This window comes from Fonsecaea pedrosoi, assembly GCF_000835455.1.
Source record: "Fonsecaea pedrosoi CBS 271.37 unplaced genomic scaffold supercont1.1, whole genome shotgun sequence".
Classification (NCBI taxonomy): domain Eukaryota; kingdom Fungi; phylum Ascomycota; class Eurotiomycetes; order Chaetothyriales; family Herpotrichiellaceae; genus Fonsecaea; species Fonsecaea pedrosoi.
Genome location: NW_013550615.1, coordinates 942359 through 962702, shown reverse-complemented (window position 1 = coordinate 962702; position 20344 = coordinate 942359). Strand labels below are relative to the sequence as shown.

General features: G+C 53.0%; 10 protein-coding genes across 10 annotated transcripts; 6 read left to right on the top strand and 4 right to left on the bottom strand.

Annotated features, from left to right (window-relative positions):
• Positions 1–146: 146 nt before the first annotated feature.
• On the bottom strand, positions 147–737 carry Z517_00341 (uncharacterized protein; the record flags this gene model as incomplete). Its single annotated transcript, XM_013433307.1, has 1 exon — positions 147–737. One exon carries the CDS (start codon positions 735–737, stop codon positions 147–149), a length of 591 nt encoding a protein of 196 aa, XP_013288761.1.
• A 519-nt stretch (positions 738–1256) lies between these two features.
• Positions 1257–2921, top strand: Z517_00340 (uncharacterized protein; the record flags this gene model as incomplete). Its single annotated transcript, XM_013433306.1, has 2 exons — positions 1257–1457; positions 1530–2921. The coding sequence occupies 2 exons, from the start codon at positions 1257–1259 to the stop codon at positions 2919–2921; spliced, it is 1593 nt and encodes a 530-aa protein (XP_013288760.1).
• Positions 2922–3427: 506 nt separating this feature from the next.
• On the top strand, positions 3428–6823 carry Z517_00339 (uncharacterized protein; the record flags this gene model as incomplete). The annotated part of the gene is made up of 1 exon (XM_013433305.1): positions 3428–6823. One exon carries the CDS (start codon positions 3428–3430, stop codon positions 6821–6823), a length of 3396 nt encoding a protein of 1131 aa, XP_013288759.1.
• A 120-nt stretch (positions 6824–6943) lies between these two features.
• Z517_00338 (uncharacterized protein) lies at positions 6944–7498 on the top strand (the record flags this gene model as incomplete). Its single annotated transcript, XM_013433304.1, has 1 exon — positions 6944–7498. The coding sequence occupies one exon, from the start codon at positions 6944–6946 to the stop codon at positions 7496–7498; it is 555 nt and encodes a 184-aa protein (XP_013288758.1).
• A 453-nt stretch (positions 7499–7951) lies between these two features.
• Z517_00337 (uncharacterized protein) lies at positions 7952–8798 on the top strand (the record flags this gene model as incomplete). Its single annotated transcript, XM_013433303.1, has 2 exons — positions 7952–7980; positions 8036–8798. The coding sequence occupies 2 exons, from the start codon at positions 7952–7954 to the stop codon at positions 8796–8798; spliced, it is 792 nt and encodes a 263-aa protein (XP_013288757.1).
• A 633-nt stretch (positions 8799–9431) lies between these two features.
• Z517_00336 (uncharacterized protein) lies at positions 9432–10318 on the top strand (the record flags this gene model as incomplete). The annotated part of the gene is made up of 2 exons (XM_013433302.1): positions 9432–9460; positions 9517–10318. 2 exons carry the CDS (start codon positions 9432–9434, stop codon positions 10316–10318), a joined length of 831 nt encoding a protein of 276 aa, XP_013288756.1.
• Positions 10319–11824: 1506 nt separating this feature from the next.
• Z517_00335 (uncharacterized protein) lies at positions 11825–12988 on the top strand (the record flags this gene model as incomplete). Its single annotated transcript, XM_013433301.1, has 1 exon — positions 11825–12988. The coding sequence occupies one exon, from the start codon at positions 11825–11827 to the stop codon at positions 12986–12988; it is 1164 nt and encodes a 387-aa protein (XP_013288755.1).
• A 750-nt stretch (positions 12989–13738) lies between these two features.
• Positions 13739–14704, bottom strand: Z517_00334 (uncharacterized protein; the record flags this gene model as incomplete). Its single annotated transcript, XM_013433300.1, has 1 exon — positions 13739–14704. One exon carries the CDS (start codon positions 14702–14704, stop codon positions 13739–13741), a length of 966 nt encoding a protein of 321 aa, XP_013288754.1.
• Positions 14705–15568: 864 nt separating this feature from the next.
• On the bottom strand, positions 15569–17442 carry Z517_00333 (uncharacterized protein; the record flags this gene model as incomplete). The annotated part of the gene is made up of 3 exons (XM_013433299.1): positions 15569–15799; positions 15892–17170; positions 17237–17442. 3 exons carry the CDS (start codon positions 17440–17442, stop codon positions 15569–15571), a joined length of 1716 nt encoding a protein of 571 aa, XP_013288753.1.
• A 1054-nt stretch (positions 17443–18496) lies between these two features.
• Positions 18497–19258, bottom strand: Z517_00332 (uncharacterized protein; the record flags this gene model as incomplete). Its single annotated transcript, XM_013433298.1, has 2 exons — positions 18497–18758; positions 18813–19258. The coding sequence occupies 2 exons, from the start codon at positions 19256–19258 to the stop codon at positions 18497–18499; spliced, it is 708 nt and encodes a 235-aa protein (XP_013288752.1).
• Between the last annotated feature and the right edge of the window lie 1086 nt (positions 19259–20344).

The window sequence follows — 20344 nt, the reverse complement described above, 5'->3', positions numbered from 1 at the left end:
GGCAACAGTTAGTCCAGGCACGGTCGCATGATAAGCCCTCAAAGGAAGAGCTCGCCGGTCGGCGGATCAACGACAACGAAAGGAAGGCAGGGAAGGAGAGCACATCAAGCAGGGAAACAAATCCCTCCGAGTCAGATCTTTGTGCCCTACGAGTCCCTTAGCTGCCTCCACATTCCAAGATGCTCGATCCCCTCTTCTTGCCAACGACCCAGTCTCTCGTCGGTGACAAACCCCAACTTCTGGTACATTTTTTCCACAGAGGTTTGACCATGGCAGAGCACAAGGCCTCGCCACTCCGGAGATACCTCATGCCTGTTTTCAAAGGACCACTGCAGCGCTTTTTCGGTCAGGAGCCGGCTGATGCCTTTCCCCCTGTGCTCGGGCAACGTTGCGACACGCCCAAGCTTGACGTACGGTTCCTCGTTCGGGTCGCTGAAGCCATTTGGATGAGGGCCATGGGGCGGAGGGACGATTCGTACGACAGCAATCGGCTCCAGCTGGCCTTCCCGTGTTGCGTGATAACAGACCCAATGCCATGATCTCGGGTCATCCTCGTCCAACTCTACGTCCAGGCCGCAATTTTGCTCGTCACAGAAGACTCGGATGCGAATGTCCATAGCATCACGGAACACTTTGGGTCCCATTGGAGGCTGAGGTCGGGGGTCTGCAGGGAAGCCGTTGGGTGCGATCACATCACCTGGGGGTCTCACAAATAGGAAGCTGTAACCTTTTTCCATTGGGAGGCGTGGATATTTTCAGTGTCGAGGAAGACCGAATGACATGAGTTGCGGAATGAGGCGTAAGGATGAACAAAAAATGCTCGGAGTTCACGTAGTGACCGACTCACACCGACCATGCCTCATTTGTACAGTGGCGAGCGAAAATCCCCAAAAAAAGAAAAAAGAAAATAGTCGTTTTACCGAGACCGTATCGACATAATAGCAAATAGTTCCTTATAGAGTTTAAATTACGGTATAGGCCACGAGCCTTCAACCTGGCGTTATAACGCCGCATTGATCACTGGAGGACTACTTAGATGGGGGCCAAAGTATCCAAGCCTGGGTGGATGGGGGTTAGTTAGGCTATTATGTGACGCCAACGTCGTCAGTACCTACATAGGTAGGGGCCCGGTAAAACCGGCGATGATTGGCTCTAAGTGTGCTCTAAGCGTATGTATCGTAGCTGGCCACAGAATTCTTCTCCAGGACACCCAATAACCTGTACTCGGCACAGATTCACCTGCGACTGTCCCTTAGATGTCTCTCTACAGGGATGCAGAAACGGTGCTAACGGCCAGTGCCCAGGAAGGTTCCCTCAAGTCTCGAATATACGGGAATAAACAGGGGTTGAAATCGAAACCGGCACATATTTACGCACTCATTTCAGAGACTACAAAATACGACCACTTCATCAAAGAAGTTGTCGACAATGCGGACCTCCTGGCTCGGGAACCAAAGGTTCGGCATTTTCTCCAAGAAGTTTCGTGTCTCTGCTGACTGACTTAGCCTCTGGGCTCTTCCTGATATTAGTTGACACCAATCCTTTCCTTGCTTCTCGTCCACGACCATTTCTTCTCGAAGAAGGGCCTCGCAGCACCTTCTGCACATCCACTCCGACAGGCGATTGAAAGAAACAAGGCCAGACTGCAGGCGGAATTTACAAAGGCCAGGCTGCGGAGGAGGTGCGCCACCCTAGATGAACTGCGAAGCAGTCTTGTGGCCGAAAGACCGCGAGCAACTCGATCTCAGCCAAGATGGGTCCGCATCAATACATTGAAGACGAGCCTGACACAAGAACTTGGTACGACTTTTGAAGGATACCAGACCGTACCGACCATCACGGAGGTGACCAATTCACTGGCTACGGAAAAGGTTCTGGTTGTCGACCGGCATGTGACAGATCTAATCGCTCTTCCTCCAGAGGCAGATGTGACGCAAACACATGCTTACAGGACCGGAAAACTCATCCTCCAGGACAAAGCTTCGTGCTTCCCTGCTTATCTCCTGGTCGGGGAAAGGGACTGCGGTTCTGATATAGGTGACTGCATCGATGCCTGTGCTGCGCCTGGCAACAAGACTTCTCATCTCGCGGCGCTGCTTGTCAAAAATGGAAAGGTCGAAAGCTCGGTATTTGCTTGTGAACGGGATGCCAACCGGTCGCAGACATTATTACGCATGATGCAGAAGAGCGGGTCAAATGCTGTGATAGTTCAACCAAGCTGTGACTTTTTGACCCTCGACCCTCGTGATAGCAAGTATAGGGAAGTCACGCATCTTCTCCTTGACCCGAGCTGCTCTGGCAGTGGAATTGTTGGGCGCGAAGATATTCCTTCCTTGGCATTACCTGTTAACCCAACGTCTGAAAAAAAGAACTCCGCAGCCTCTGAAAAGTCCTCCAGGAAGAGGAAAAGAGACCATGATCACACCGAGACTGTCCACAATGCAACTGAAGCCGAGGAGACGAAAGACATTGTCTCAGATAGCATCCGACTGCTGAAACTTTCGAATTTGCAGACCAGGATTGCTGAGCATGCTCTTTCTTTCCCAGCCGCCACCCGAGTTACTTATTCGACCTGTTCAGTACATGTGCAGGAAAATGAGGCAGTCGTTTCCCGAGTGCTACAAAGCGGTGTTGCAAAGGAAGGCAAATGGCGGCTCTTGCGGAGAGCAGAACAAGCTTCAGGGATGCGTGACTGGGCGCATCGGGGTATGACCATGTCAGAGGAGGAAGAGAACTCCGGTTCCGCTTTGAGCGACGAGGATCGCGAAGCATGTATTCGGTGCTATCCAGGAGACAATGAAGGGACTATGGGATTCTTTGTATGCTGCTTTGTCCGTTCCCCTTCTGGAACAACGCAGCGTTCTGCCGAAGCTATCGATACTCGGAACGGAGAGGAGAGCTGGGAGGGCTTTAGCGACTAAGGTATCCAAATCACACTCGAAATGTACTTGTACCAGAGTCGGACAAGGATTTCAGGGAATAGATTTGATAGCGGTGATGAGGGTCTCCGATTATGTTCCTTGACAAAATCCTCGTCGATGCCATTGAGCAGATGACAGTCAATCAAATATCATGCCAAGCTCGCACTTTGCCTAAACAAGCACTGGATCGATCGACATCGCGAGGACTGGAATCCAACAGCAATTCCTCCATTCAATCTCACATCATCCTGTTCTAATTGTTTATCTACCTGATGAAAAAGGCAAATCAAATCCTTGCTAAGCAATTATACAAGTAAGAGAGTGGTTCGGCTTTGAAGCAGTTGCAACGAAGGGATAAGGGTCACCGCCAGCCATAACGTCCAGGTACAGGATTTGTCAGCTTGTCCACGAACCACAGTCGACCACCGAGAGCTCCTTGAAACTGGTCGCAAGAACGACCAGAGAGCACGAACAGATCATTATTATTTGTTTCAACACTGGCGACGATGTTTCACTTCAGCGCTGGCCCACCAGGCGACGAACCTTCCCTCTTGCACGGTTCTAAGCCAACCCCGAACCAGGCGAAGCCCGAAAAACGTCAAATCACGAGAAATCGGGCTAGCTACAGCTGTCTCACTTGTCGAAGGAGGAAAGTCAAGTGTGACAAGGCCCGCCCAATCTGTGGAGGCTGCCAAAAAGCCGATGTAGAATGCTACTACACCCAGGATGATATGACATCCACCTCGGCACAGCCTGGTCTGCCAAAGGAAACCACAAGCCCGGTGTGGAAGAAGCGAAAATCAAGTCCCATGAGCCAAGGCTCTTTAGGAACAATCACCGAAGCACATGAGTTGAGAACGCCCGCTGACCTCAAAGCCATCGAAGAGCAGCTGCACCGCTTGACCAAGATGTTCGATGCTTTTCGCCAGGGTAACGGGAATGACCTGCGGTTAAAAGACTTCCTTACACCTGAGGCATCAAACTCGGATTCAGGCTCTGATGGAATTCCACCAAAATCAAGCATGAGTCTGGACATGTTCCAACCCAGCAATTACACATCAGCGAGGGAACCCTCTGACCTCAGCAAGCCTCTATCAAGTTTGAACCTGAGCAATGGCGACTCAAGGTCAGAATATCCATTTTGGATCAATATATCCGAAGAGATCGATCAACTCAATCACCTGATGCGTCGTCGGGATAATACCTATGCAAGCTCAATCAGCCCAGAGAACAAGCAGTGTGACAGGCCACGAGAGTTTGTTCCTCCTGTGGACGAAGACCACGAACAAGAAAAAGATGATGTGACCGATCCCACTGATTTTCACAAAGAAGCTGGCGAAAAGATCCCGGAAGACCTTAGGCCTGACAGCCACTGCCCGATATGTAGGCTCATGCCATTCACCAAATCCAGTCTGTTGCAGAACCTCCCAATCAAGTGTACAGCAGAGACTGCCTTACAGCATCTGACGCAGGGCCTGCCCACCAGAGCACAAAGTAACGTTCTTTTCAGGTGTTGGCTATCAGGGGTATATCCAATATTGGGGCTTCTCTTGCCCTCGGAGATGAGCAGGAAACACGAAGAATTCTGGGACCAGGTCGAGTCGAATGGTCTCTCAGAATCCAATTTTCGAGATTTGGACTTCTTGGCCGTGATCTATGCCATTTGGTATGCGGGTTCGCTAAGTATTTCTACAAAAGGTCTTCGGCAATGGTTTCCTCAAACTTCAAGGGCACAACTTAGCACCCGGTTCCACGATCAGGTGGTGTTTTGCCTCCTTATCAGTTGCTTTGCTCAAAAAGTCAGCTTGTACAAACTTGCTGCCCTCGTCCTCCTGCAAAGTATGCCTATAGCTGAAGAGGACCCTTTACAAGGCAGCCTGTACCTCTCACTGGCGGTGAGGCTGGCATTGACCATGGGGCTACACAGAGAGCCCACTCTGTTTGAGCTGTCTATTACCGAGGAAAACATGCGACGACGACTCTGGTGGCAGATCATCCAGTTGGATGTTTCTCACGTTGTCGCGAGTGGCTATCCTTCTCAGATATCTGAGAAATTTTGCGATACGAGAATCTTCTGTGAAGATAGAGATGCCCATGTGTCTGAGGATGGGTCCGCAAGCGTCAACTCGGACAAGTCTTTGAGAATTTCACCATCCTCTAGTTCGGCTTCGAATGGAGAGAGTACGAATCCAAAAGCTTTTGGCACACTGTCCCTCGTGGCAAGAGGAAAGTCGATAATGGCATGCGCAATAAGAAGCGTCGTGTCTCTACATCTGGAAACGAAAAGACTCACGAATGGAGATATGCAAGAAATGAAACGGATTATGACTGAAGCAGGGGATCAAGTCAACGCTATTATCAAGTCGATTCCCAGCAAAGGAGTTCCAGAAATGGGATTCGTTCCGGATTCGCTTAGAGATGCGCAGCCCCGTGCATCAGATACCGATGTGTCCATGGGCGACCCTATCACTGCAAATGACATTGCATATTACAAGACTACTGTCAACAACACTGACCCCTCGTGGCCATTGGCCGCTTACTATCGCGCAAAGCAAGCTGCCTACAACAAATGGGCCCGAATTAGCCTATCTATGCTTATTGACAAGGTGCATTGTGTTGCATATGCCCCATTCCTGAAGAACACGAGAAGTAAGCTGTGGGGTATGGGTCGACAATGCGCCCTGCACAATTGCCACAGCTTCCTCCGAAAATTTGTATCACTCGCAGCCGATCCAGACTTGGAGCCTTTTCGATGGGCCTGGCCGGCGACTTACGGCCCTCTTCACGCGGTCTTGATAGTTCTTGTTGATCTGTACGAGAGACCGACCAGCGTTGAGGCACCCAGATCAAGAGAATTGATCGACAAGGTATTTGGGTTAGCTGCTCCCGGTGCTGGCATCGTCGGTGGCCCTGATGGCGTCACTGTTCAGAGACCGCTGCGGGAGGGCGGCATTGAAGCGTGGGACATGCTACGAGGCCTTCGTTCTGCTGCCTGGCAAAGAGCAGGACTCGATCCTACAGTTCTTTGGACGGAGGCGGACCAAATCGAGCTCGGCATCGCGCAACCATTGACGGATGCGCAAAAGATTGCTCAAAGTATTCGAGAAGATTCAATTTATGACAGCCCAACTCCAGGTCCACAAACCTCGCCTTCCTGTACGCGTGATGCACAAGCAGAACATCCTGCATTGGAAAAAGGTGTCAGATACATGGTCCATTTGGCCCACAAAGAGCTTGTTAATGAAACCCATGAAGCGCAAGAGCCCATCTGTTCACAAGCCATGCGGAGCCAGTTGCGGCAAACTCTTGAAAACGAGTCTGGGTCCAATGGCGGTCGAGTACTGGCACGACGGGAGGGTCAGCCAAGAATGCCGTTTCCACTCAGTAAACGCATGGAGAAGTGCTCTGGAACCGCAGCAACCAGCGACACTACGCCAGTCCATGTCCTACCTTTCCACACGCACACGCCCAGAGCAGAAGCGCAGCCTCCTCTTTGTCCCACTCAGACAGTGCCGTTTTTAGGTGGGTATGAAGCCAAGAATGGCACACAGACGGTACAGCAAGAGTCTGCACCACTTCAACATAACTGGGGGGAGGTGCCCGCCAAAGATGTGACGGATACAGAGCAGAAATTGTTCAATGCTCAGTTATCTAAGCAGCAAACCATGGAAGCGTCTTACGGAAACAATAACGTGAATGGCTATAGCACCGGACTGCTTGATCACCATGATGAAGAGTCACACAGGGACCAGAGCTTCGTCTATACCGAGTTACACCAGGGTGACACGGAGATGAACATGGGCTTTGACTGGGAGCGTTGGGATTCCGTATTTGGGCAATACTCTGGATTCACGGATTTGATGGAGGATGTGACAGAATGGAGTGAGTATCTCGAGTCCTGAAACGCCTCTACATTACTGGACAGCCTGTTCACCGTCACCAATATAAATTTACCTTCGTCCCGCATGCTAAGGGATTGGAACTCGTGCACGACTTCTCATACTACCAGTTCCATAACCCTGATGGAGCGCACGGACAACCAGACCACCCACGAGCCTCACAAGAATCTCTTCGACTATTCAAACGTGGTAACATTTACAGCCGGCAAAGGGAGCTACCAGCAGTACTTTGCATTCGACGGGCCACGACTCTGCCGTGAATCCACGTACTTTGCACACCGGCTGCATGGAGATCACCCAGAAGCGAGGAGCCGACATTTCGATTTTGGGAACATCAAGCCTGCCGTCCTCGCATGCATGCTGTCCTGGTACCGTGGCTGGGGTTGCGTCTCCTGCGACGAAGACAGCAGCCATGTTAATGATGCATTGTCGCTCGCCGAGAAATGTCGCATTGTTCGGTTCAAAGAACATCTGGTTCAGAAGACAAAGAAACGGACCCGCGCCTTGGGACTGGAAAAGGCGCAGAGTGACTATCCCTTGTCTCCTTGCGGTGACGACGAAGGAGGAGTCCTTGCCACTGAACTCGAGCCAGCACTTCCACAATGGGAGACCAAGGATCCTACAGATGGAGACGACGCATCTCATTCTCTATGTGGTCGAGGGATGACCGCTCTTTAGTATTCTTCACATGCCGATGTATGATTGTGTCTGGATATCATGAACAACTCAGCCTGCTAAAAATCGATCGAGAGTTTGTGTGTGACGGTTCTGTGATCAGGCCAGTCCAGGGAGGTTAGCCGTTCGTTAAGGATTGAAAATAAACCTGACCAGACTTGCACATTAGACGGCAAAGAATCAGGACTTGGTGAATACTTCAAAAAGCCGTCAGAAACAAAATTATACCTTTTTCATTCACTTTTCGAGATCACTCAAGCTCCATTCAAAAGGCCTGAATGGTCTGAGGTTTTGTTGACCTCAGTTGTACTAGTTGACTGAGACAGTCTGCATCGTTCTCATCTTATCAGGGTCTATTGATCAGGGACGCACCCTTGATCTCTCTCAGTACTCGTCCAATACCGACTCCGATTTGCAATATCTCATTACCACATAGTCTCCAGAATGAGTTCAGCCATGGCATTAGTTGCTCCTCGTTCCGTCCGGTGTGCTTATCTCTGAAGCGAGCCTGTTATCAGTCACGGCTGATTTGCGTGATAGGTTTACCAAGTCTCCCACTGTTGCTGTGGTTGCGCACCAAGGCTCCCGCAAGTCAGGCCCGCATTACATCCATACGGCACTCCTCGAGGATGGATCGAAATATTTTGAAACGATGTTGAAGACACGGCTCACCCAAATCATCCCACTTGATCTCGACCGCGATGTCGATGTGACTGATTTTGATATCTTTGTGACGTGGCTCTACAAAGGATGTATAGACGAGCACACACTCGGAGATAGATTCGTCAACATCTGGACTCTAGCCTCTCAGCTCCAATCAGACACCTTCAAGTCATACATCATGAAGGAGGGTAGGGTCCATTTGCAGGAGTCTGACTATCTGTCCATCGCCAAATTTCTCGATGGCGATGTCATCTCGAAATGCGCTCTCCGCGACTACATACTATCAGGTCTTGCTACCAAGATTGCCAGCAATGGTTGGGTAAGTTTCATTGAAAGAACTAGGGGTGGCTGGGAGGATTTCATGAGCCACAAGGACAACGGGGCCGGAACGAAGGGGAAACTCATTTCCTTCCTCATGGCGCATCTGGATCAGATGCGTCAGAATGGCACCCAAAGCTCGCCAGCAATACAGCTTGAAGGGCACGGAAGGGCGGTCTTCCACCATCCGTCGCCCCAGTCTCAGCATCGCAGTCAAACGCTTCCGGTGTACGTGGCTCCCATGGAGTCGACTCCGCATATACCAATACCCAACCCCGTGTCGAAGAGAAAATGGGAAGCCGAAACTGTACAACAGCATTAATATGCGTGTGTCTCCTCAATGAGGCCAGGACCAGGACTGTACTGGGTGGGCTGCTGTGAGACGGGGATGGACAACACCACTCTGCGTGTTGACCTGAGGAGGATCAAAATAACAAGACAGACAGACACATCTCGATACTCTCTCTCCTCTCTCTCGGAATTGGGGGACAGAATATGCAAGGACTGCTTGATGGAGGAGAGGCAGCAATCCAGGCCGAACCACAAAAGTTGAGCTCTATTTGGTGTTGCTGATAGAGAGACGGAATCAATCAAGTTACAATCCACAGCCGAACTTTGGTGTGAGATGAGACGCGCAGCTTGTCACCACTTCATTATCAGCCTTTGCTTCACGGGCAAACATGGTCTTCTGCCAATAGAACAAAGTCTTCCCTCTTTCACAGTAGCTTGTCTCGCAATTCACCTTTGTCTTCTTGCACATAGCATCGCCAAGCTGCAGGCAAGCAGTTGTTTTATTCACTTCACCTGATGTTGAATCTGAACTTATTACTATCTTCCTCACCATTTCGTCTGATCACTCTTCTCATTTCTCTTGCATCCGCACCTTTCAAGCACAGGCACATCAGAAAAGTCCTCCGCAGCCTCTTCCAAACAACCTCCTCAGTCCATTAGAAACATGGCGGCACCACCAGCAATGACTTCAAGGTGAGCAGCAGGCAAGACCTTCTCAGCATTTGAAACGCGAACTGACCTCCTAGCAGCCACGCTCGCGCCCCCGTCATCAAGGTGATTGCAGGCGAAGACGAGATCTTTGGTGAGGAAGACGCAGACGTCCCACTCAATGTCTTCCACGTCAGCAAGTCGCTCTTGTTGGAGAACTCAAAGTACTTTGCCATCATCCTCGATTCCTCTCCTGATCGCACCACGGTCCGTCTCCCCACCAGCGACCACGACGTCCTCGCCGACTGGCTCGACCTGATCTACCAAGGCGGCCTGACCAAATCCGGCAACCACCCCCAGCCTCTGGCGTTCAAGGATGTGCAGCGCTACTTCAAGTTCGCAGACCTGGTCGGCTCCGAGAAGCTCCGCAACACAATCATGGATTCGATGCAGGACGTTCCCATGAGCCACTGGGATCTGAAGTCCTTGTGCACTTTGGACGCAGAGTATTCCTCCGACCTCGGGGTCTTGCAGGACTACGTCCTCGATTGTCTGGCATACAAGATCGTCGTCGGGGGCTGGGCCGAGTTCACCGGGTCAGACCGTGACAGCGAAGGGAGTACCTGGCGCGACTTTGTCAGCGAGACGGCCAACACCGGGTTGCTGAATCAGCTGTTGTTGAGGGTCGACAAGCTGAACGAAGAGAATCATCACCACCACCTTGTGGCCCCGATGGCACAGAGGAACTGCAAGTGGCACGAACATGTGAGCGACGACACAAAGGCCAAATGTCCACGAAATACCACGCCGGGGTGGAAACCCTTGGCTGCATACAACGGTCTCAAGAACGGGCATGGCTCATCGCTCAGCACATTTTTGGGGCCTCGCGAAGGACTATTTTAGCGTTGTGGCCTAATAATACACCGACATACTTGACCACTCAAACCACTTCAGGTTGATGCTTCAAAGCTTGAAGGACATTCGGCAGCACATTGAGCAGACGAGCAAGCAGACACTGTGACAGCTTCTTCTTGCTATGATATGCCAGGCAGGATCTTGCGTGACGGTGCCACGGTGCTGGACGGTCAGAGTGGGTTTGGTGCATGGGTCCTGCGGGCGTAGCTATTTTCTTGATGAGAGTCGCTGGTATTCTGGACAGCACACCCAGCGGACAATGAGGCTGGGGCTCTAGGACACCGAGGTAGCATTGCTCAATATCGTCAGCTCCAACTACGCTGGAAAAGATACATAGAGAAGAGCTTCACTCTCTAGACAGCATATTGACATCACCATCTTGCTTATTCTTTCTCCCTTTGGGGGGGTTTTTTTTTGTCTTTGTGACCCTGAGGACTAAGATGCCTTCTCTTCTTCGGATCAACTTACATACCGAGTACTTTGTTGTCTTTGTCGCGCTTGTCGACCCGAGATTCAGCCGTAGATAACCCCAAGTGCCTAGGTGAACTCTTTCTTACTGGCTCCTGCACAACCTCTCCTTAACTAAGCTACAGTAACGCGCACGTGTAGTCAACACACTCGTAATAAACATGGGCAACCCGCGCACAAGGCAGGCGACAAAGAACAAATTCTATCATGGGCTCAAGACAGCCAGCGGAGTGGGATGGAAGTGCCATTCACTCCGGAACCAGAGCGCCTGGCGACAGTACCCCGGACATCAAAGTGACATATGACCGATGACAGATGACCGGTCTTCAGCTTCGGCGTCGGGCCCCCCACGCGTGCCCAGGTTTTTGACGCATACAGCCATGATGGGTCTGTTGTCCTCAAAAAAGTTGGGTCGGTCGATTTGACGATGTTGGGCCCCCTAAGTCTGGATGGGATGGACGGTATGAAATGGGGGATGGAGGGGACAGCCTGAGGAACTTTCTCTTGAAGTCATCCTCGTGCCTCATGAAGTTCACAGACGAGCAAACCTGTCCTGGTATCGCTCTGAAGCAGGAGACTGCTGTGTGGCGGTTTGTGAGTGATGGATGAAAGGGAGAGGGAGAGGGAGAGGGAGAGACAGAGACGACTCTGAACCGGATGAGAGGTGGAAAGCAAGCTGTGGACAGCAGAGACTGGCCCCCGACGGCCTGATGCTCTCCTGATTCTCTCCTTCACCCTCTCACCTGTGCTGAAAGCAACGACATCATCGACGCTCCGCCGAGAATCCAGCCAAGACAACGTTAGGGTGACACTATCTAACCCTCTAAGGGGAATCCAACGACGAAATCTGATATTTGAACCCACGGTCGACTTCAGTTTCACAAGTTTGTCTCCTTTGTCGTTTCTCATGTTCATCGCCCTCTGTTGTCGTTGTCCAAACCACTCAACAATAACATTCACACCTAAGCGTACGCTTCAGTCATCGCCACGGTGATCCTCACACCGCCCGCTGTCTCAACCTGGACCATGGCTTCTGTGCACGGCTCGAACGCTAGCTCAACCTCGTCCCTTGCCCTTTTGCCCGACTCATCTGCCCATAGTCTTCTGGACTCTCTACCCGGGTCCCCGCTCCCTGAAGTCTCGGAGTACGTGCGAGCCATGTACATGGAGAGGTTAGTCCTAGTCAATGATGAAGACCCAGCACGCGTGCCCCATCCATATGATGTGCAGTCGAGTTCTCTGACGGTGGAATCACAACGCAGCCTGAACAAAGTTGCCTTCTTGATAGGTTCCGACAACTCTGAAACTTGGTTCAACATCTACATATTGCCCGCGGCGCTCCGGGACGCATCACCTCTCTTTGAAAGGAGCGGACGTCGTTCCAGGTCCCGCCGTTCGTCAACATCCCCACCCTCGCCCGGCTCGCTCTGCTGCCGCTTCCGAGAGCAGGATTGCCAGGCCGCTGTGGTCTTTGGGCTGTGGCTGGGCCTGTACAGCACCGCAGACACTCGACTGTATGAGGACTTTGACAACGTGATTCAGTGCAAGTTCGGCCAGAAACCAGACTTGTTTGTCCGGTGTTGGGATGTCGCCGACCGATTCGAGGCACAGCCATTCAAGAACTACCTGACCACCACCGCGGTCGTCATGTCCAACACATGCCTTGTAGCACACTTTGGGATCGCCGACAATTTCTCCCGAGCCGGCCTCTCCCGCACCTCACTCGTCGGCGCCCTGCTCGACAGCCTAGCCTTTCAGGTCGTCGAGATGGACATGGTTCTTTTGGAGGTCCTCGAGAACTGGTCGGTCTTCTCTGGGCTCATGGAGGCCAGCCCTCGCCTCCTCGCCGAGTTCCTGCTCGCGATCGAAGACTTGAAGGGGTTCCGGGATAGGTTCTTCCCGTTCCATCCACGCGATCGTCTGTGTGCAAAGTGGCACACGCACAAGAGCAGGGCAGAGCGCCGAGCGTGTCCCGACTTCAACGCCGTGGAATGTGCGGGGCTCGATTCGAGTGACGACGACCAACGCGATGGCAGTGGTGATGATGGGGGCGACGACCATGAACGAGATAGCGACAATGGCGATGACGAAAGCGTCGACCGTGACCAGGACAATGACAATCACGATGAAAATGACGACCACCGCACTGAAGACATGAACAACAGTGACGACAACGAGGGCTACGTCTGAATTGAAGACCCGTGAGCAGGGGTTTACAACGGAGAAGAAGGAGAAGAAGGAGAGAAAGAGGCCACCGACGCACTGAACGGTGCACAATCAACAAGCCATCCTGCAACGTGCCGCAAGAGCAAACAAGCCACCTATGAAGGTGAAGGCGAAGGATCCGACGAAGGCTATACACATGATCAAGATCAAGACGAGGATCAAGATCTGCCACGACCCAGAGATTCTCAGGGACTGAAACGAAGCGCCGAGGCAGCTGGATTTGAGGATCACGATAGGGTGATGATGAAGATGGTGATTGAAGAGGATCACAGCAAACACGGAGAAAGACCCGCCCAACGACAAAGACAAAGACAAAGACAAAGACGCGGGTAGAGCGGTCGGATGGCCTGCCCTGCCTTCCTGCTGGAAGGGTATTGATGTCACGTCTGTACTTGGATTAGGTGTCGTGAGAAGAGGGAGAGACATGCGATTTTCTCTTCAGAAGTTACGTGGAGCAAGGGCTGAATTACAACTGGAGGATCTGAAAAGATAGGATTCTCAAGAGAGCAGAGAGCTGCCCGGGCCACTCGGTCATCGCGCTCACTCACTTTAGGGGGAAAAGAGGGACTTCTTGGGTTCAAGGCACGGCCAGGCCAGGCAAGGCAAGGCAAGGCAGATAGATTGCTCTTTTGTAGCCATTGACATGATATGATATGATTGCCGTTCAGCAGCTCTGCACTGCACACGGTTTGTGGCACACCGCTTCAGAACTCATCAACTCTTTTTCTTGTCTTTCTTTCTCTTGGTACTCGAATCTCCACCACCTCCTCCTCCGCCGCCCCCGCCGCCCATCAATCCGCCAAGACCTCCCATCCCGCCCATCCCACCCATGCCGTTCATCATGCTCTGCAGCGCACTCATATCTGGCATGCCGCCACCAGCTCCGCCGGGACCACCCGCGGGCAATTGGCCCTGACTCTGGGCCTGCCTGAGCTCCTCCATGGCCTCCTTGAAGAAGTCGTCTCTGACACCGCCGCCGCTCACGGCCGAGGAATGCACGGGGAGGATGGTGCCCATCTTCCAGCCGCGGGGGACGGCGACCTCGTACTCCAGAAAATTCTCCGGCACGGGGAGACCGGGCAGGCGCAGCTCGAGCGGCGACTCCTTGGTGGTGGGGTGGTCCTTGAGCCAGCGCCCGATGATGGTGTAGAGGTGCGCCTTGCTGCGGATGGTGCGGTTGAGGGGCGCGTGGGTCTCCGGATCCTTGAGGAGGAGCTTGACCCGGCCCGGGTTGGCCCAGTCCTTGGGGTGCGTCTTCTCGGGCTCAAACGCCATCTTGAACACGTTCTCCCCGACCGCGAACCGCACCGCGCACAGCACCTGCCACGCCAGCGGGTTCGGGATCGCCAGCTGCGCAGACACGCGGCGTCCTTGCTTCTTCGTCCGCGTGCTGTCAAAGTATACCGGGTACAGAGACTGGAACCGCTTGATCTCTTCCCGCGACTGTTGTCGGATTTGAGGGGTTGGTCCGGCCGTGGATGCCGATCCAGGCGCGGGGCGGAACAGGGTTGGGTTTGTTCCTGACGTGGACGAGGGAGGAGTTGATATCGAGGCGAGTGATGATGCCGTCGTCTGGCTCGCCGGCCGGATTATGTGCTGGTCCGATTGTGGCAGGAACTCGGAAGGGTCGTCAATGTCGGGGTCCGAGTCGGACAGTTCTTCCACTCGTGCGTGCGACATGTCTGTGAGGGAGGGGATGTGTCGTGTGTCGTCTGTATATAGACGTTTGTTTCCCTTTCACCCGTCCTCGTCTTTCCTCGCTCTTTCAAACTCTATCCGACATGTGCCAGGTATGTACGTAGACGTCGTCTCGTCGTGAAGGTGGTTGCGCTCGTCAGTGCGAGAGTGTGTCCGGTTTCGTTCACAATAAGGGAGGTGCAGAGGCCGGCTCTCGGATCGCAAAGTCTCAGCCAGGCTGTCCTGCAGCTTTTCGATTTGTCTCCCGTGATTTTGTGATGCGAAACACAACTGGAATCCCTCCCCAAATCTATCAGGTTTGCGTGAAAGTCTAGTGGGAGAACGTATCAAGCACGGTGCCAGTGCAGGTGGGGAAATTTCGCTTGTCTGGCTTTCCCTACAAATGCGGGCTTGGCATGGACAAACTCATAGCCTTACAGCCTTTCTTTACAGCCTTGCGGCACTTACAGACCCCCTGCCTCCTTCAAAGAGGAAACTCAGCCTCGTCGGCGTTACCACGACCCACTCCGTACTTCGTACATACCCATTTCCACATGGGGATACCGGTCGTTGCTCGTTCAATTTCCATCCCTTGACGGGTCTCAGGGGATCCAGCTCAATTCTCTAGCACTGATTCATCTTCGGGCTCTATCTTTATTCAGCAACGCAACAGTGAGATCGACAGGCAGGACACATTCGTCCGCTCATCCGCATGCATAATAGTTCGTCCGTCCGTCCGCTCTTTCTTCCACAACAACTCGGTAAGAATACCAAACGCATACTACTCCTTGGAGGCACGACCCTTCTCCAGAGATTACTGAGCAGCCTGCTCTAGCCGAAATATGCCCGTTCCAAGCTAGGCTGCTACTACTCGATATCCCACTCGACGTCCTCGCTGTTTCTGATGTACGGGACCGGCATGTCCTTGGGTCCGTACTTTGTCTCTGTGATGGTGAGCCCATTACCCAGGAAGGCAAAGACGTTGCCCGGGTCCTTGTACTGCAGGTCGTAATGCTCGTAACGCGGGCGCTTCAGGAACTTGAGGTGGTGGTGCAGACTGCCTGGCCAGATGTACACGCGGCCGTCGGGTTTGTTGTCCTGGTTGAGCATGTCAAGTTAGCATCGCCACAACAAAGGAGGGCAGTTATGCTGTGTGAAACGGGAAAAAGAAAGAAAGGGATCGCACTCACCTTGTACCAACTCTTGCAGTCCTCGGCCCACACGCTATATTTCCTGTGCCATGCGTCCATGTACAGGTTCAATTGGGTCGTGAGGTCCTGCTTGGGCGCCATCCAGCGGATTCCATCCTCTTGCAATTTCCGACAGCACTGGAGGATGTAATCGGCCTGCACCTCGTGGCTGGGGAGTGCGCAGCCCTGTCCCCAGTTGCCTCGGGGCCCGTTGACCACAAAGTAGTTGGGAAAGCCGGGGGCGGCGATCGAGGCGTACACGTTGGGTTGCTTCTGGTCTTGCATGACCTGGCCGCTGAGGCCTGTAATGCGGAAGTGCGGTTGATACTGGACAAAAAACCCCGTGGCACACACCAAAATGCCGACCTTGTGCTCTCTGCCGTCGCTAGTAATAACGCCCTCAGGGGTGACCTTGACAATGTCCTCGAAGACGCAGGTGACGTTGTCGCGCACCAGCGCCTCGAGGTAGCCCTCTCCGGGCGTCAGTCGACGACAGCCGGGGCTCCACGCGGGGATGAACTTCTGCTTGAGGTCCTCGCGGTCGCCGAGTTTCCTCGCCATGTCTTCCTGCAGCAACTTCTTCGCGGCGAGGTTCTGCTCGGTCCCGCGCAGGTACATGCGGAAGATGCTGGCCACAGACCGCTCCACGTCCTCGCGGTACTTAAGATGGTAGTCCGGGTCGTCTCGGAACTTTTGCTTTTCCTTCTCCGTATACAAGTGCTTGCCTGCGGTGCCGGGGTCGGCGGCGTCAGGGTCGGCTTCCTTGTTGGACGTGGACAGAAACGGCGTGGCGATGTACGTCTGATTGCGTATGAAGACGGTGAGATGCTTCGCCGTCTCGGCCAGCTTGGGCACCATTTGGATCGAGCTCGAGCCTGTGCCAATGACGGCGACGGTCTTGCCCGCCCAGTCAATACTTCTGTCCCACGCGGCCGAATGCAACAACAGGCCCTTGAAGTCATGCAGCCCCTCGATGGTCGGCCACTTCCACCTGTTGACCACGCCGGCACCGTTGACGAGGACGTCGCAGGTGTCTGTGAAGGTGCTGCCGTCCTTGCGCTTCAGGTCGACGGTCCAGTTCGAGTTGGTCTCGTCCCACGTGGCGGCCACGACTTCGGTGTTGAGCTGGACGTACTTCTCGACGCCGTACTTTTTCGCAAACCGCACGAAATACTCCTGGATCTCGTCGCTTCCGCTGTAGTAGCCGCTCCACTCGGTGTTCGGCTCAAAGGGGAACGTGTACGTGTGCGCAGGGATGTCGCATGCACAGCCAGGGTATCTATCAATACGGGTTGTCAGGAGGGCCTAGCTTTGCGCGAATGAACCATTTGACCAGGAAACTGACCTGTTCTCATACCATGTGCCTCCAATGGAATCGTTCTTCTCGTAACAAATCAAGTCGTAGTTCTTTAGCATCCTCTCCGCCTTGTGCGCGAACAACAGACCAGAGGCACCCGCGCCGACGTGGATGATCTTCAACGGCTGCGGCGCGCATTGTGGGTGATCGGGGATGTCATCCGGGGAGTACGGTGCTTCATTGATGAGCGGCATCTTTGTATTGCTCTACTGCAGTGACCAACAGAGAGAGAGAAAGGAAAACAGGAAAAGGCAGGAGGACAAGCCAGAAGGACAAGGCAGGCTTTCGGCAAGGTATAGTATAGTATAGTATATAGATAGAGTTCCTCGACCTTTTCCTCCCCAAAGATCGAGAGCACACCATCTATATGTACCGTGTCACGCTACGTGCCTCTTCCTCCGCCACCCATCACTCTTGTATCCTCTTGTCTTGTCTCTAAAAGGGTCCCCCTCCCCTCTAACCCTCGTCCCTGGACATCGCTCGCATCAAACACGTCCGCCGTCTCGGCTTTCTGCTGTGCAGAGATCGCAGCCTATCAGACCACTACCAGACGCATCTCGTCTCCAAGCCAGCCGCCGTCGTTCGTCCGGTATCACCGCCGCAAGTCACAGATCGGTTGTTGTTCCTCGGGTCTCTCTGACCCTTGATGTGACACGCCAGTGAGTGACCTTCTCCTATTCAGGTATGCCTCCCAGGTGGGCATAGCCGAAATATGGAAAGGGCGGGTCGGCTTACCGAGGTCAGCCGCAACATTCTCGGGGGTGGTGGTGGTGGTGGTGACCAGGGAAGAAAAGAAAGACCTTGGATGGGCATTCGGAAATAAAGATGCTGCACAACAAACAAAACGTCTCGTCATTTGTCCCCCTCGATTGGTGGGAGAGGTTGGGGGGAGGGGGGGGCGCCTGGGTACATAAGAGTATCTCGGCTCCCGAGTCGTAAGAGACGGAATAACCAAGGACAAGATTTCAAATAAAGCAGATAATACACATAGGGGACTCGATGGGCATTTTTTAACATTTGGTACCTGCATTGCTTGGAGACTCCAAAAGTTTCCTTGCGAATAGTGGAATGCAGGGAATTAAATCTGTAAGAGAAAGACACAAGCGAAAACGAGGCAGGCTGTCAAAATGCTCGGCATCTTTTTTTTGGGCCATTCTATCAGGGATACTTTAGAGGAAAATAAATATATTGCATGCCCCCCCAAACCCAGATCCCCACGAAACACCCCGCTTCATGCGCGAAGGCTATTTACAGAATAGCGGCAGCACCGGCAGCAACTGCCCCAAGAACCATCAGTCCGTTCGAGACCATGTTGGCGCCAGCGGCGTTGCCAGAAGGAGAAGCGCTGGCGCTGGAACCGCTTGTGGTTGCCGAAGCCGAAGGAGTGCTGCTGGAGCCCGAAGAGCTAGCAACCGCGGCACCGAAGATGCCACCTTGAACGGTCTCCGGTGAAGAACCTTGGGCGTTTTGTGCAGCAGATTTGTATGCATCGAGAGTGTTGCCGCTCGATCTATAGAGTGGTTAGCATATGTGTTTGTTGCGTGAGTGGAGCAGTGGGACTTACGGTGGGTTGACGACCAGAGCCATACCGCCCTCACAGTGGCCAGTCGCCGAGCAGTACAGCCACAGAGGGTCCGTGCTGTTGACCTGGATCCGCCACACATCCCCATCGTTGGGGAATCCGGAGTACACACCAGCGCCACCACTGATTGGTACGCAGGGCGCATCAAATGAGCTCTGTGCAACACTGTGACCCTCGCCGAAGGTGAATTCAACCCAGTCGCCCTTTGCAGCGGTAACGGTGTCTGGAGTGAAGGTGAGGCCGGGTCCAACTGTGACAGAGTGGATGTTGGATGATGAGGCCTGGGCCGCGGCGGCAGTCGCACTACTGCCTGCGGAAGCAGAAGTCGAAGAACCAGAAGAACCGCCGTAGTCGTATTGAGGGTTGGCGAGGACTGATGTGGCCAGCACACCGAACAGTAGGGTGGTTGAAGAAAGTAGGGACTGCATTTTGTATGTGAAGTGTAGATGTGAGATGAACTGTCTTGTCACGGGACGATAAAGGTCGATAGCTCTGCTATGAGAATAGGAGAATTACAATTGTAAAGAAGATTGAACGTTTGGTCGGGTTTTGTATTCGTTGGGGGTGGACGTTAGAGAGGTGAAGGAAGAGCCTCTTTTTACAACGGGAAGTTTCTCAGCTCTTTATATCCCGCAACAGAGTGCGGCCAGGGAGGTACCGGCACAAGGATCAGATACGAATTGACCAAAATTAGCCAAACAGGGAGTGTTTGAGCAACCTCACTCGGGTTCCTGCGCGGCGAATGGCAGATATTCAGTAGACAGAGTGGGGATCATAGACAGGAATATTAACGACGCGCAACCTCCTCGTACCCTGACAACTCCAGACTCTTCACGTTTGAAATCTCTTGGTTGGATAACGGCCTGGTGGACGAGGGAAACAGGCAAAGGGAAGGTGGAAGGATTCTGGGCAGCTGGACCGCGTCGAGTTTCCGTAGTTTCTGGCCCAAGACGGTTAGCGATCGTAACGAGGTCCAAGGGGGTAGATTGGACCAGAGCAAGCGCCTGTTTGGCCCGGTTGAGTCTTGGTGGAGAGGCCGAAACGCATTGGAAACACGAACCGCATCTCCCGTATCAGACCGGCACCATCACATTCACCAACACCACCATCCTCGTCACCACCCTGAACTCCTGAATCCTTCTGGACCCCCATCGCAGACTAGCCGGTTGAGAAGAGCAAAAGAAAAAAAAAAGCCATTATCACATTTGATCCACAGAATGATGGCGTACGACGTACCTAGGCAACATCCCGAACCAAAAAGCTAGTGTTTGGAAAGGGTAGAAGTCGAAAATAGATTTTAGCGCAGCTGGCTGATAACTAGCTCTGAAGCCGTCTGGTGTCTGGTGCAAAAGGGAAAGACTTTGTGTGAAAGAGGGAGAGGAAGAGAGAAAGGTGGATTCGTGGAGACTAGAGGGAAGCGCCCTAGCTTGGGATTTTTTGCAATGCGGATAATAAAGGCTGACACGCAACCGGCAAGCAAAGGGGAGACTTGGGGGATGCAGGTAAAGGAACAT